Genomic DNA, 13,847 nt, shown 5'->3' with positions numbered 1-13,847 from the left:
AGGTATCGGATTGATGAGAATCAATAAACCTTATATTTCCAAAAGCTTCAAACTGAGTAGATTAATGACAGGAGCAGCTTGAACACTGCGGTGCCTTGAAGTCGCACATAGAAAAAAGATAAATCAGGAATAGAGGAACAGTTCAGAATTCATACAGTCTTGTGTAAACACAAGAAGTTGTAAAATGTCAAGTTAGCTTGCCTGGAGAGTTAATAAAAAGAAAATGAATTCAATATTTCAAACCCTTATTTGAGGTACAAAAAGCAAAAAGGTGAAGTCTGGCTGAATTCTGGAAGAATAATGTGTTTTGGTGGCACAAAAAAAATAAAAATTAAAAAATAAAATCGAAACTCCGGAAAGAAAAATAAAATGGTTTATATTTTCATGAATTTTAGGAAAATTCAAGTATGGGAGCTGGAATGAAACCCATCTTATCCTACTTCAGTGTGCTGATGCACGAGTTCAGTAAAAAGGCTCCAGATTTATTAATAACATAAATCAAAGCACTGACAACTACAGGAATACTGGTCCAAAACAAAAAACAAAAAAAGAAATCCACATTTTAATTTTTTTAAATTAAGAAAATTCACCAGCTGTAAGACAGACACAATGCTTCCATGTGTTCTGGTAATTTGCATAATCACATCCCACACTACTTTGAAATAACACATCATGCAAAGAGCCTGGCTAGATAAGAAAGGGGTCATTTAGTCACAGCTTCCTAAGTATTATTTGAATTTCTGAAGATAAATAGTAGGAACCAACTGAAAATTATGACTGACAGCTCTTTTAAACACAGAAATTATTGTGCACGAAAAGACAAAGTTCAAATAAAACACATAGTTTTGAGAAACTAAATAAATGTAAAACGCTTCATTAATATTTATATGTTGAAACATCTTTTACTCACCAACATCAGAAATTGTTTCACACTTTGTTAGGCCCTCTTTGGTAAACTTTGGAAATAAATATTGTAATTTTGTTTGTTTAAAACTGTAGAAAAGAATTGATTTATAAAAGCGTCAAACTAAATCTACGTCCCTATAAATAATAAAACAAAACTGATAGAATCTAATTTTCTGTTGAATTATTGATATTTAATAAAATGGGCTATTTGAAAATGTTTTTTTTTCTCGAAATGTTTATTTTAATAAGCATAAACCTCTTTGGCACAGTTGTTTGACTTCATAAGGTGCTTGACCATGTTTCCCATTGAGATTGTGTAGGACTTGTAGCTCTTGTCGTGGCCCCCACCCCAGTATTAGAGCAGTCAAAGCACTCTCAGCCACTACATTCAGGGAGGAACTCTGACTCTGATTTTGCTTAAGAGCCGTCCAGAATGGGGGTGGGGGGGGGGTGCTACGTTTGAAACTGACACATGCATCTGAGAAGCAGCTCCTTGATCCATGTTCTCTGAGGTGAACAGCAGCGTTTCTATGACTCATTTCAGCAGCTCGATGCGTCTACCTTTCAACCACATTTCATGAGTTTGTCGGGATGCTAAGACAAGAAGGAGCCTGCATAAAGATTTTTAATCCTTTTGATTCTCGGGATATGAAAAAGATATTAGTTGAGGACATTTTATGGATATCAGTCTCTAAGATCCACAAAATCTGGCTGAATTGTTTTGATCTTCACACTGGAAAATAATAAGAGCCAAATATGATAACAAAGACATTTGGAGCATGTCTGCACTAGAAACGATGTCATTTTTTAACATTACAAAAAATATCTATGGGTCTAGCAGACAGCAAGGCTAAAATATATAAATTACTTCTGAAAGTTAATTTCTTTTTATTCACTCTAATTCTAAAGGCTTCCAGTTCCACTTTGAGCCCCCTCTGGAGCTAAAACACTGGCTTGACACATTTCTATTGAACATCACAGTTGTCCTTTTCCTTTATGGTCAGACGTTTTACTCCCTACATCACTCTTAAATGTGAAAAGCTGATTAAATTCTGGTAAGAAACATTTACTGGATTCCTTGTTGTGTATAAGTGCAATTATGTCTATTAAATAGACATAATAGACATAATAGACTATTTTTTCATAAAGAGCAATTATTATGTCAAAAAGAGAACACAATGTCCTTGATTTTCTTTACTTTCTTATAGAGCTGCAACAGATCACAAAACGAATGGTTCAGATGGTGTCACAGTTTTAGAGCCACAGTTCGGATCCGTTTTTGGATTGGTAAAAAGGAAAAAAAGATAAAAGCCTACAATTTATTTTTTGAAAAGATTCAAAACGTATTTTTGAATCCACGGTTTGTGCCGAAGTGACTAGTGATCCGTTGCAGCCCTACTTAGTAATCAATTCCTGAATTCCATCCATCCGTTTTCTTAACCTGCTGTATCCCTTCCAGGGTCATGGGGTTGCCTGAGACTGTCCTGGTTACTGTTGGGCAAAGGAAGTGTACACCCTAGACAGGTGGCCAGCCTGCAACAGGGCCACACAATCATACAGACACACACACCAATCAACACTGGAGTTGATATTAATTTATTCTTGATTTATTCATTCTTTTTTTGTTGCCATGTTTTGTTGGAATTAATTTAACAAAAACTACATAAGATACAAAATATGTATACTATATCTATACATAGATTTACATTAGTTGGAAAAAAAAATCAAGATTAAAAGAAGACAAATCTGAATATATACTTAAATACACAGGTAAATTTTTGTTTTTGCCTTCACAATGTCCACGAGGGACTATATGAATTGAAATAGTCAGTTAAAGAATGTTTTGAATGAGTTTATGTCCCTCACATCTAATAAAACTCCCTGAGAGTCGCAGGTTTTCATTAAACTGCAGCGTTCTCATTTTTCTGCTGTAGATGCTGATTTTTGTGCGATTTCCTTTAGCACAAGCTGCTGGTGCCCACTGACTTCTTGATTTGCCAGTTAATTTTTGCTCATGACCTCAGCACCCCCCCACTTTAGTGCTTGAAATGTAAAATGTTAGAAATGAAAATGGCTTTCTTTCTCTTCATTATGAAAAACAAAGAAAAAAACTTCTTCAAATAGTTTTTTTTTTAAACAGAAGTTTCTTTTGTACCTTTTTGTATAATTTGTGTTTGTAAACCACAAACCAACACAAACTGTTCAATAGAAGATAATTAAATATTAAAAGACAGTTTAGTAAATCTGTCACTTAGCATTCACATTTATTTTTTCCACAAGCCTTTGACAAATACAGATGGCTGGGAGCGTCAGACAAGAGAGTAATGGCTTTTACTGTTTACTTGACAGCTGTGTAGTCGGTCTCACCTGTTCCTCTTTGGTGTAGAGCTGGAAGCATTCGTCTAAAGTGCAGCTATGCTGCTGAAGGTGTTGCTGCTGCTGGTTCCTCACACTCTCGGCGTCCTGCACCACCTCCTCCTGGATGCTGCCAAAAAGGCTGAACAAAACACAATATGTCCTGTTCTTACTCAGTGTTTACAGCCATCTGTCACAGATCAATGTGTACCCTCATTTTGATGGACACCTTGCTGAGCTGCAGCTGGTGATCCAAGACTGTCTGTTTTCATAGCAGCTTCTATGGAGGTATGCACAATGCTTACTGTTCTTTAGTGCTGCGCTCCCACTCGATCACAAGCTTCACGTGGAGAGGTCCTCCGGGGCCACACAACTTCAAAGCTCTACAAAAAAACATAATCCTATTTAGTAGCATTAGTTCGCTTTACTTATCCCCCTAAAAAAAAATACAGAAAAGCTTCTTTTTTTGCAGTTAAGCATCAACAAAAAAACAAAAACTGCCTTTTAAACAAGGTTAATTGTTTTCAGATTTTATTTTAATTCCAACTCAGAGAGCCACTCTGTTGAAAATGATGTCTTTGATTTTTTTAACATGTTCTTGTAGCGTTTTTCTAATGATAGAGGACATATATAAAGAAAATTAAGATTAAAATAGCTTTTCTGAGTATGTCCTTATTAAAATCATTGTGAATCAGGAGCAGACGGAAAAAAAATGCTGTTTTAAAAGCATGTAGGTCTGTGTAACATGTTAATACGGCAAGCCACAAGCTCCCTACTACGCTCAAATCTGATGCATCTGCTTTTAGACGGCCAGATCCATGTACATCTTTGTTTTCTGGCATCTGGCTCTAAGCAGTACGGCTGGGTAGCTCCAATTTTGCTCGCCATTGTCATTTGAGCATTGTCGTTTCAAGCTAGCGGGAGAGCCCATAAATGGATGGATGATGGGAAGGGGGCAGGCTTACCCCACGCAAACACCGCCCACAACCCAGAGGGGAATTTCTATAAAACTCTTGGTGCACTGCAGAAACTTTGTCCTAGAAAACGACAGTTTTTTTTTTTTAATTTAGGCTAAAACAGTATAATTATAGTTAAAAGACCACTGGGAATGCTTTTACATAGGATCAAAAGATGATCGGAGTGGGATTTTAAACCAAAGCTAGCCCTGGTTTTACTTTAGAAATCAGCATCCAAGTGACTGGAGAGATGTGGTTATTTCTGGGCTGCAGGACTTAAAGCGCTTTAATCTCAGTGTTCAGAAGGCAAGGACTGTAATTGAGAAGTGAGACAAATCTGTCATTAGGTTTTCCCGCTGACAGCTCCATGCTTGAAAAAACAGATTTTTCAGTGACTGCCGCCTTCCCTTTAGACCTTACTCGAAAGCGCGGGGGGTAAAGGTCGCCCAATTAATTGGTTGGATGATTGACACGCAGCACAATGTTGCATTTATGGCAACAAAGAACAAAACAAACACAGAGGAAGTACTAAAAACAATAGTTAAATATCTCAAGAGTGTTTTTTCTTTAAATCTTATTTCAAAAGTCTAAAATCCTCATAAACAAAATTGATAAGATATATCTTAATTCAGAGCAGAAACTTACATGATTAGGGTGCTTATGCTAATTAACTGTAGCCAAGGAAACTGTTTAACTCAGAGTAAAGTAATTAAAATTCAAAAACTTAATCATCAGATCTGTCGATGGATTCATAAGCGAGATAAGAGCAGAGATGGGCTTTTTTTTTTTTTAATGAGGACAGACAAAGAAGACAGGTTTTATTCATCAAACATGATTGAATGGTTTGTAGGTTCCAAACAAGGCTGTCATTGATGCAGTTCCCATCACACAAGATGGTAACAAGAGCTAACAAAGTTGTTTTCCATTTTTAAAGTGAGGTGGGGGAAGCAGAAAAAACCCCTTCAATGATTATTTGCTTCCTAATAGACCATAATACACTGAAAAAAAAAGATTAAAACTGGTCCAGCGGATCAGTCTTCAAGAGAAATCAAGCCCCTATTTGGAGAGGAAATCAGACATGCTAGTCATGTACTGATGCTTCAGGAAGGAGCTGATTAAGGAGCTGCAACTCCTGTTTTTTTTCCAGGTTAGCTTAGTGGGTAGCGAGTTGAAACTCATTCTATACAAAGAAGCATTAGCTTGTCTTACCTTGCTTAATAACTTGCTAACGCACAGCTTGATTTTTGAAGTTATTAACATCTGAAGTAAATTCACTCCCCACAGAGCTAAACTAGAACACCTTAAATAAAAATTTTTGCTGATCGCTGGGAGATGACTCGCCCTCCTGTGGATATGTAGTCATTTTTTTTATTTTATTTTAGGATTTGAGGTGACAGACAGGGAACAGCAACATTTCAAAAACTATTTAAAAAGTCCCACTCCAATCATCTTTTAATCTATTTTAAAAATGTTCCCAGTGTTTTTTTTAATTATGGTTATGCCGTTTTTAGGCAAAAGAAAAAAAACTGTCATTTTCTGGGACATAGTTTCTGCAGGGGGCAAAATTTCATTGGAAAATCGCCCCTCTTAGTTGTAGGTGGGGCTGTTGGCATATAGTAAGCCTGCCCCTGCTTCCCAAAATCTTTCCATTGGCATGCTTTCCTGCTAGCTTACAGCCCCAACCAAACAATATCGGAGCTATGCAGTCATACAGTTTGAAACCAGATGCCAGCGTAGACGAGGAATCTATTTGTCTGCAGGTGAATGCATCAGAATGGAGCAGTTGGGCTGATTGTAGATTTTATGTTACAACTACAAGCTTTTTCAAACAGCCTTTTTTTATCTGTTGCTAATGCACAGCTTGCTATCACAAGGTTTTGAATAAAGAAACACAAAAAATGAATTATAAGCTTAATATATGTCCTCCATTATGAAAATAAAATGCCACAATAACATGTTAAAAACCTAATTTTCATTAGACTGGGTCTTCAAGGCCAGGTGTTTTTCACCCCTGATCGAAAAGTTACTTGTAGAAACAGAGAAACATCCTCTAAGTTGACTTTAAAGTCCAGTTTCCCTGGAGATGAGAAACCTGTGATAATTTAGAGGATGAGGAAACAGTAGTATAGCAGAATTTATTGACAGAAAATAACCAAAAAAGATGTACCTCAGTGATACAATTGAAATCTAGACCAATTGAAGCCACTGCACCAATCTTTCTTTAGGAAAGCTAAACTTTACATTTGTGTTATAATGGTTCTAAACAACCGACTGTGCCTCAGATATCAAACTGTTGTACAATCACAGAGAAGTAGCATCCTTTCATTATTTGGATTCTGCTTCTATTGTTTCATCTTCTTCCACAGAGCTTCCAACTGAGAGTTTGTGCATGCGCTAAAGACATTTTCTCAACATGGAATTCTTTTGAGAGGTATTATTAATGTACAGGATTATTAAATATACCTGTGCCATTTAAAATATCCCCCCCCAAAAACAAAAGGGATGAGACACATGGTGTCAGAATAGCTTGGCCTTTAAACAAAGCAAAGGAAGCTGCACACACAAACGTCAAAGCGTCCACAGGTTCTATTGACAACTATAATCCACTCCTGTCTGTGACTCACGTATGGAAACGGGCCCAAAATGTCCCTCACTGTGGGTATAGTTTCCAATTTACCGACTCACTTAGATGTATTGATCGCTAAGCAGCTGCAACTCGATAAGCATGAGGCGTCTTCAGAGAGACGTTCTCGTTTGCAAAAAGGTTTGTTTTTTTCAAATGCTATTAGTACCACTGAGACATTAGCACACACAACCTGCAACCTGTTCTCTTAAATTAGAAGAAAAATCTTCCTAAATGCATCTTAGCTATTCATTTTAGCCAATGCAGAAAAATAAAGATGCATAAAAGCCGTTTACTGCGCATCACTCAGAATCCAAGCTAACCTCGAGGATGATTTGGCAGTCAAGTGAAGATTTTGCCACAACAGTAATGACAAACTGAGTTATGCAACCCAATTAAGCTTTTTTTTTTCTTTTTCTTTTGAAAGCCTTAGCCTTTTCTCAGCTCTGACACTGCACTGAAATGCTGTGACTGGGATTTGGAGTGAAAAACGAGTGGTTTCAGGTTTTGTCTGCAGTGTTTGAGATGAGAGTTTCTGTTTTCCTCACACTTGAGGCTGATTTACCAAAGCGTTCTTCCACAGTCCACTTCACAGAAAACATTTCCAAAGCTGAACCCACGGCCTCCTGTTATTGATCACCATCAACACGTTGAATGCAAGAGACAGTAGGGAGCATCTCCACTAGATGCCAGGCCTCTGCAGCCTCTGTGTGCCACAGAGTGACAGAAGAAATCTGGCCAACCAAAGAAAAAAGGGAGACTTAAAATTAAATAAAGCCTGTTGGATCATATTAGTTCAATAATCAGATGCCTTCTCGCTTTAATTAGAGGCAGATCTCTGCATCAGCAGCTCTGTTCCAATCAGTAATAAACGCAAGTCCCAAAGCAGCTGAATTGACCAAACGGAGGCTGTTGAAAATCTGCTCAATTGTGTAATGAATATAAGTGGAGCATCACTAGCCCCATGTGAACATAGAGCACCGCATTATTCACTCAAGTGACAGTTATACAACATGTCGAGTAGGACTGCAGATGACTAATTTAATGTGTTTCCAAATCAAACAAATGGCACTTAAAAAATAGGTTTAATAAATGAAAGATTATATTTGAAATTATTTTGTAGTGTTTGTTAGACACAATGTACTCACATTTCTACTCAACTATTGAACTAAAAAGTGTTCTGCATCTGTTGCTGTGACATAAAAAAAAAAACCAAAACAAAAACCTAGTTAATAAGATTGTGTTGCAAGAAGAAGCTTAGCGACTCCTACAAGCTTTTAAAAAGACCCAAAGAGCTGCAGATGCGAGCCTCTCCTGTGCATCGAGTGGCTCAGCACGCCATCACAGCTGAGCAGAAACACAGACGGCTCACTCTGGGTTTCTAAGACTGTTGGAGCCCCGAGGCAATATGGCTTTTTATCACTGCCAACATGGGTATGCCGCTGTTTAGGAACCTTTTCTGCACAACTATTACAAATTCAAGTACTATAAAAAATTAAACAAATACTTAAAGACCCTCTAATCATCTTTTGATCTAATGCAAAAGCGTTCCCAGAGGTTTTTAAATTAAAATGATGCTGTTTTTTTAGCCAAAATACAAAAATCTGTGTCGTTTTGGACAGTTTCTACAGAGCAGCAGGAGTTCATTAGAAATTTGCCTCTGAATCATGGGTGGAACCATTAGCGCAGAGCAACCCCCCCCCTCCTTCCTTCCACATTGCTGAAAGCTCTCTGTTTACACTCTCACCTGTTAGCTTACAGCCCCTCATATCCCCAACCTAACATTAGCAGTGGAACTAAAATGGCGAGCAACATCAGAGGTATCCAGCCGTACAGTTTTGTGCCAGATTCCAGCTCAGACGAGGAAAACAAAGACGTACATGGATCTAAATGGCGATGGACTTCAGGGCATCTGGCAATCACCACAACACACATCTGACCATAAATGCTGCTGCTGTGGAGAAGTTCCTGGGGGTGCATCTCACTAATGACATATCCTTCTCCACCAACTCCACAATGGTCATCAGGAAAGCACAAAAGCGCCTCCATCCCCTCCGGAGATTCAGGAAAGCAGGAATTCCAACACTTCCCCTCATCACCTTCTACTAGGGCACCATTGAGCTTTAAATCCAGGTTTGGCAGCTGTAAGGTTCAGGACAAACAACGGCTCAGCAAGATTGTTAAGTCTCCAAGCAGGATGGTGGGTGCACCTCTCCCATTCCTGGGGGAGTTATATGAGCAGCGCTGCCTACACAGAGCAACCTCCATCATTAGGGACCCCCAGCACCCCTCCCATGAACTGTTCTCTCTCATGCCATCTGGGAAGAGGTTCAGGTAATCAGCTGCAGATCGAGCAAGATGATAAAAAGCTTCTTTCCACAAGGTGTAAGACTGCTAAATGGACTGACGTCCTCATTCTTACATGCTCACAATAAGAACCAATATATGCATACAGACTCTCACAACCAACACCCTCACAAAAGACTGCAGCTAAATGCACAGTCACTTCAATGACTGAAGACTGTTAATTTATTACTGAAATGCTTGTCCCTATTTCATTGAAATTTTATTCTAGTTGACTGCTATTTTATTCTGCTTTTATTCTATTTTATTGCTTTCTTTCTTTGCACTGTCATACTAGTGAGGAACAACGTCTCGTCTCACCTGTGTATTTCTCAGCAAATACTAAGTGTAAAATGACAGTAAACAAATCTCGAATCTAGTCATCTACAAGCGGATGCATCATAATGGAGCGGAGCAAGGAGCTTGTGGCCTGCCCGGTGTATTTCCTACATCACAAATACGCTCCTTTCTTAAATGGCATTTTCTCCTCCTGATTTCGCAACAATTTCAATAACAAAAAACTCAATGCAATTTAAGCTTAATTTTGTTAATATATGTCCTCCGTCATCAGAAAAAGCAGAAATAACATGGTAAAAACACCAAAAACACTATTTTCATTGGAGTGGGTCTTTCAAAAAAACATTGAAGTTGAAACTTTGTTTAAACTAAAGTTAAAATGATAGAAGGGTATCGTGACCTTGGCTGCTTTTAAATCCTATTTGCTGAGCGTTTTCTTCGAGGTTGCTGTATTAAGGGCAATTAATCATTGATAAACAAAGTGTAAGTCAAAGTTCTCAGGAATGCACTTGAGGAAATAGCTCACCATCCTTGAAGCATTCTTTCTCTGCAGAAACTTCAGCATTTAGATTTATCAGAGATTTGTACATAGATTCATTTCTTTCAGAAACAGTTCTTTTTAAATAGAAAAAAAAAACTTTTTCTTGGACAACTTCAACTGTTGACTGATAAAATGTCCTTGTCATGAGCTGTTCAGTTTGCAAAAATATATACTATCTTGTTACAATTAGATAAAGACAAGTCATGGATGTATTTTAATAGTATTTTAGATTGGATGTTGGGGATACACGGCCGTTTCTTGCAAAAACAAAAACCACATTCACAGCAAACAAGGCAGAATGAGTTTTTTTTTCTAATACGTTTCCCAGTCTTGAAACCTGAGGGTGGGACCTACCTGTCCACTGCAGGGTGACACAACGGCCTGCTGTCCTGTGGGGACAGGTAGCTGTAGGCTGCAGAGGACCCCACGACCCTGATCTTGAACAGCACACCAGCCGTCTGCAGAGAGAGGGTCACAAAGGAACATTTTTAGAATCTTCTGTCAAAACAACAGAAAACAGTCATGGAGGCTTTTCTGCAATAGAAAGCAGAGAGTTTGAAATCACAAAGCCAAAAGATCAGACCTGAACTGAGAGAGATTTGTTACTGGTAGACGAATCTTTTAACAGAGAATTTAAAAAAAAATCCCTTTTTTCTTTTTGCTAATGTGGTGACAGAAAAAGAAAAAGACTTTAGTGAAAGCAGGAGATCAGAACTTATTCCAAATACCCAATTCTTTAGGAGAATGTGCTAAAAAGACACTATTTTCTGTTGATTCTAGGCCCCCTGATAGCATGAGGGAACAAATCCAGCAACACTCAGTTTCTAAACCAGCGCTGTGGTTTTCAAGGTCCGAGGCTCTCTCTGCTAGATCTTTTTGCAGCTGCAATAAAATAAGGTGCGCCTTCCATCAGAGCAACATCTCATCAACATCCATTATCAACATCCTTCCCTCTTGATTACCAGTTCTGGAGAAGAAAATGCATATTTATGATTAAGTGTAGCTTTAATTATTCATTGTGCGAGCTCGTTTTATTCAGGAAAAGCTGAACGCAAATAAAAACAGGTGAGCAGGAGTAGATAGAATTTAAGATGGCAGATTGGAAAGTAGAGGTGTGTATCCACAAAAAAAAAATACTTGATTATGTTTGTTTGATGAAAGTTTGATATCTTATTTAGTCTTCATTTAAAGAACAGTTCACCTTACGCCATGTGAGGAAACTGAAATCTCTGATTCCAATTTGAGTAATTGACTGTTTCCTGTTTCTTATTTAATTTGTCATGGAAATCAGAATCACTTAAGCTCGAGTTTCAATAGGGATTAATTAGGTTTGCATTTTAATGCTCAGAAAAAATGTTAATTACATTCAAATTTAAAGCAGGAGGCTCATTGTTTGAGGTACTTCAGCTTGAAAAAAAATAAACACCAAATCTGTATAAAAAAACTATAAAAATCTGTAAAAAGTTTTTCTTAAGCTGCAAAATATCAAAGCCTCATCATGTCCTTGAACAGATAAAGTGATCATTTCTTTAATATGTTCCTACTAAACAAAATATAAGAACACTCTGAAACCACTGTGTGCCATTACCAATGTGCAATAGTATGTTCAGGAAGTTCAGCAATCCACTGTTTAAGTGTAATTATTGGTTATTTATTATTCAAACTTGCAATCACTCTATGGTCACCAGCATAGTCTATTATTATTATCCGTCAGCAACAATGGATGTACATATTTTAGACTTTTATTTTTTATTTTTTTATATTACATATTTGACTCTATTTAACCATTCACATTATATTTGAAACATACATTTCTTAGACCCTTTATCTCATCAGCATGATCAAAATTTTCCTCAAAACTCGGTATACGTTTTCTTCCCTCTAGCGGATTCTCATTCCACCAGAGGCAGTGACAAACCCTCGTGTCACTGCGTGAAAGGCCAGGCTGCAGGGTGTGAGAAGGGACGGCACTGATCATTTTTCCAGGATGGAAACCCCAACAAAGATGGAAGGACTGCGCTCTCATTCGCTCTTCTCATGTTTACTGTGAGAAGAAGTGGAAAGTGCATCTTATCATCAAGGAAAACTCAATTATTTTATGTCTAGCACTGGGTGAAAAAATAACGGGCAGTAAAAAATGTTAAAAAAACAAAACAAACAAAAAATATCAAAGAGAAAATCTGCCAGAAATTATCCACAAAGTTGTTTTTTTGTATCTTAAACAATGCTGAGGCGAAATCACCCAAAATATCATAATGTAATCTACTTCTAGAAACATGAATGTAAACATGGTTTGTGGATTTTACTAGAGGGTTTTGAAAACAAAGTGATAATGCATTCGGTACTTCGAAGGCCATTAAACCTTACATAAACACTTGAGAAGCCTCATTATTTTGTTGTGATGCAATGACAGTAAAAGGAAATTAGCATTGCAATTTTAATATTCTATTTGTCTCTGATCTAAATTGAACTAATAAAAATTTTTTATTCCCTGTAGATGTTTTTAATTGCAGAATATAAGGAGAATAAAACTGAAGCGATATCGTCCAGTTTAATTCACTTTTCGTTAAAACAAATCTTAGAAAATTTATTTTTAGGAAGTGACATGTCAAGCATAATACTGACATGTTATAGTTGTGATAAAAATGCATTTTTTTGGGTAGTTCCACTATAGAAGGTGGGTTTTTTTATGCCAGAAATGATGGTTTTATTAATGATTTTTAAACTCCCCTTCATGGCAACTCTGAAAATAGAAAACGACTTTGTGATAAAGGGGTCTAATCTCAGACCATCTCCCAAAATAGCAGAAATACAGCGACAGCCTCTCATTGCACCTTCCTTTAACCTTGATTTCTGGAGAGTGAGCATCAGTTTTGCTTTTATCCACTAGGATTGAGGCATCAACTGCTTGTATTAGGAGCTGGCAGCAAAGCCATAACAAGGGTTTTATTTGAATAGATGTGAAGTGGCAGTCTTTTTTATTTTATTTTATTTTATTTTAAAATTCATTCTGTAGCTTTGAAGTGGTTTCATTAAGTCAGAACTCACAGGAATGTTCTTCTAAAGAAAATCCTATGAAAAGAACCTAATTTTTTAAATAAAATGCAGACAAAAGAAGAACAAAGAGAGCAGGTGTTTCAAAAAGAAATTCAGTCACCATGACCGGAACAGTTTTAGGTACAGTGACAGAAATTGACTAAATCAGCGAGTTTCTCTCCAACAAAAGAGTGTGAATATGGTCTATGGAGTGAAAGAGATCTAACCTAAATGGGTTTTTTTCCAGCCTTAAAAAAAACACAAACAAAACATAATGAATTTTTCATTGACAACGCTGGAGCATCTCTAAGAACAGGTAGATGTAGAGAAAACCCTAAAGCTGTCTAAACTTCAGAAGCAACAGATCTAGTCAAAACTATATTTTCCCATTTGGTAAAATAGCTTTTAAAAACCATGTTTTACAGCATCTCAAGTCCATCTTCTGCCCCCTGCTCTTCCTGCTATCGACCACCAGGAATGCCTCGTTTAATGATTGCAGATAAAATAATATAGTTTTATTGTTGAATTATTTAAGTGACAAATGCGTATCAGCCACACCTCCTCCTCCCTGAAGCAGAGAAAGTGCTTTTAGATCTGGATTAGAAAAGGTGAGGAGCAAAGACAACAGGAGGTGAGTGATGATCATGGGATAAAGAGTGCAGGTTGCTAATGTGCCGGTGTGAGGGGGCTGCGGTCCAACATAAACAGGACCAAGGTTATGAAAGACTAAATGTCTTTTTATTGTGATGTATTTTGTTAGGCATTATTTATGTGATAAACACAGGAGTGC

The 13,847-nt window shown here is 37.3% G+C and overlaps 1 protein-coding gene across 1 annotated transcript in view; it reads right to left on the bottom strand.

Annotated features, from left to right (window-relative positions):
- The window catches only part of usp43 (ubiquitin specific peptidase 43), a 123,829-nt gene that overhangs the window by 38,359 nt on the left and 71,623 nt on the right, over positions 1 to 13,847 (bottom strand). Inside the window, exons 9-11 of the mRNA XM_011473836.3 lie at positions 10,376 to 10,479; positions 3,567 to 3,644; positions 3,274 to 3,403 (exon numbers count right to left, since the gene is read on the bottom strand). Of these exons, the coding sequence (XP_011472138.1) occupies positions 3,274 to 3,403; positions 3,567 to 3,644; positions 10,376 to 10,479 (312 nt within the window). The remainder of the gene's footprint in view (positions 1 to 3,273; positions 3,404 to 3,566; positions 3,645 to 10,375; positions 10,480 to 13,847) is intronic.

The sequence above is a fragment of the Oryzias latipes genome, chromosome 1, assembly GCF_002234675.1.
Source record: "Oryzias latipes chromosome 1, ASM223467v1".
Classification (NCBI taxonomy): domain Eukaryota; kingdom Metazoa; phylum Chordata; class Actinopteri; order Beloniformes; family Adrianichthyidae; genus Oryzias; species Oryzias latipes.
Note: the sequence above shows the minus strand (reverse complement) of the source record. Positions and strands in the feature narration are given on the sequence as shown.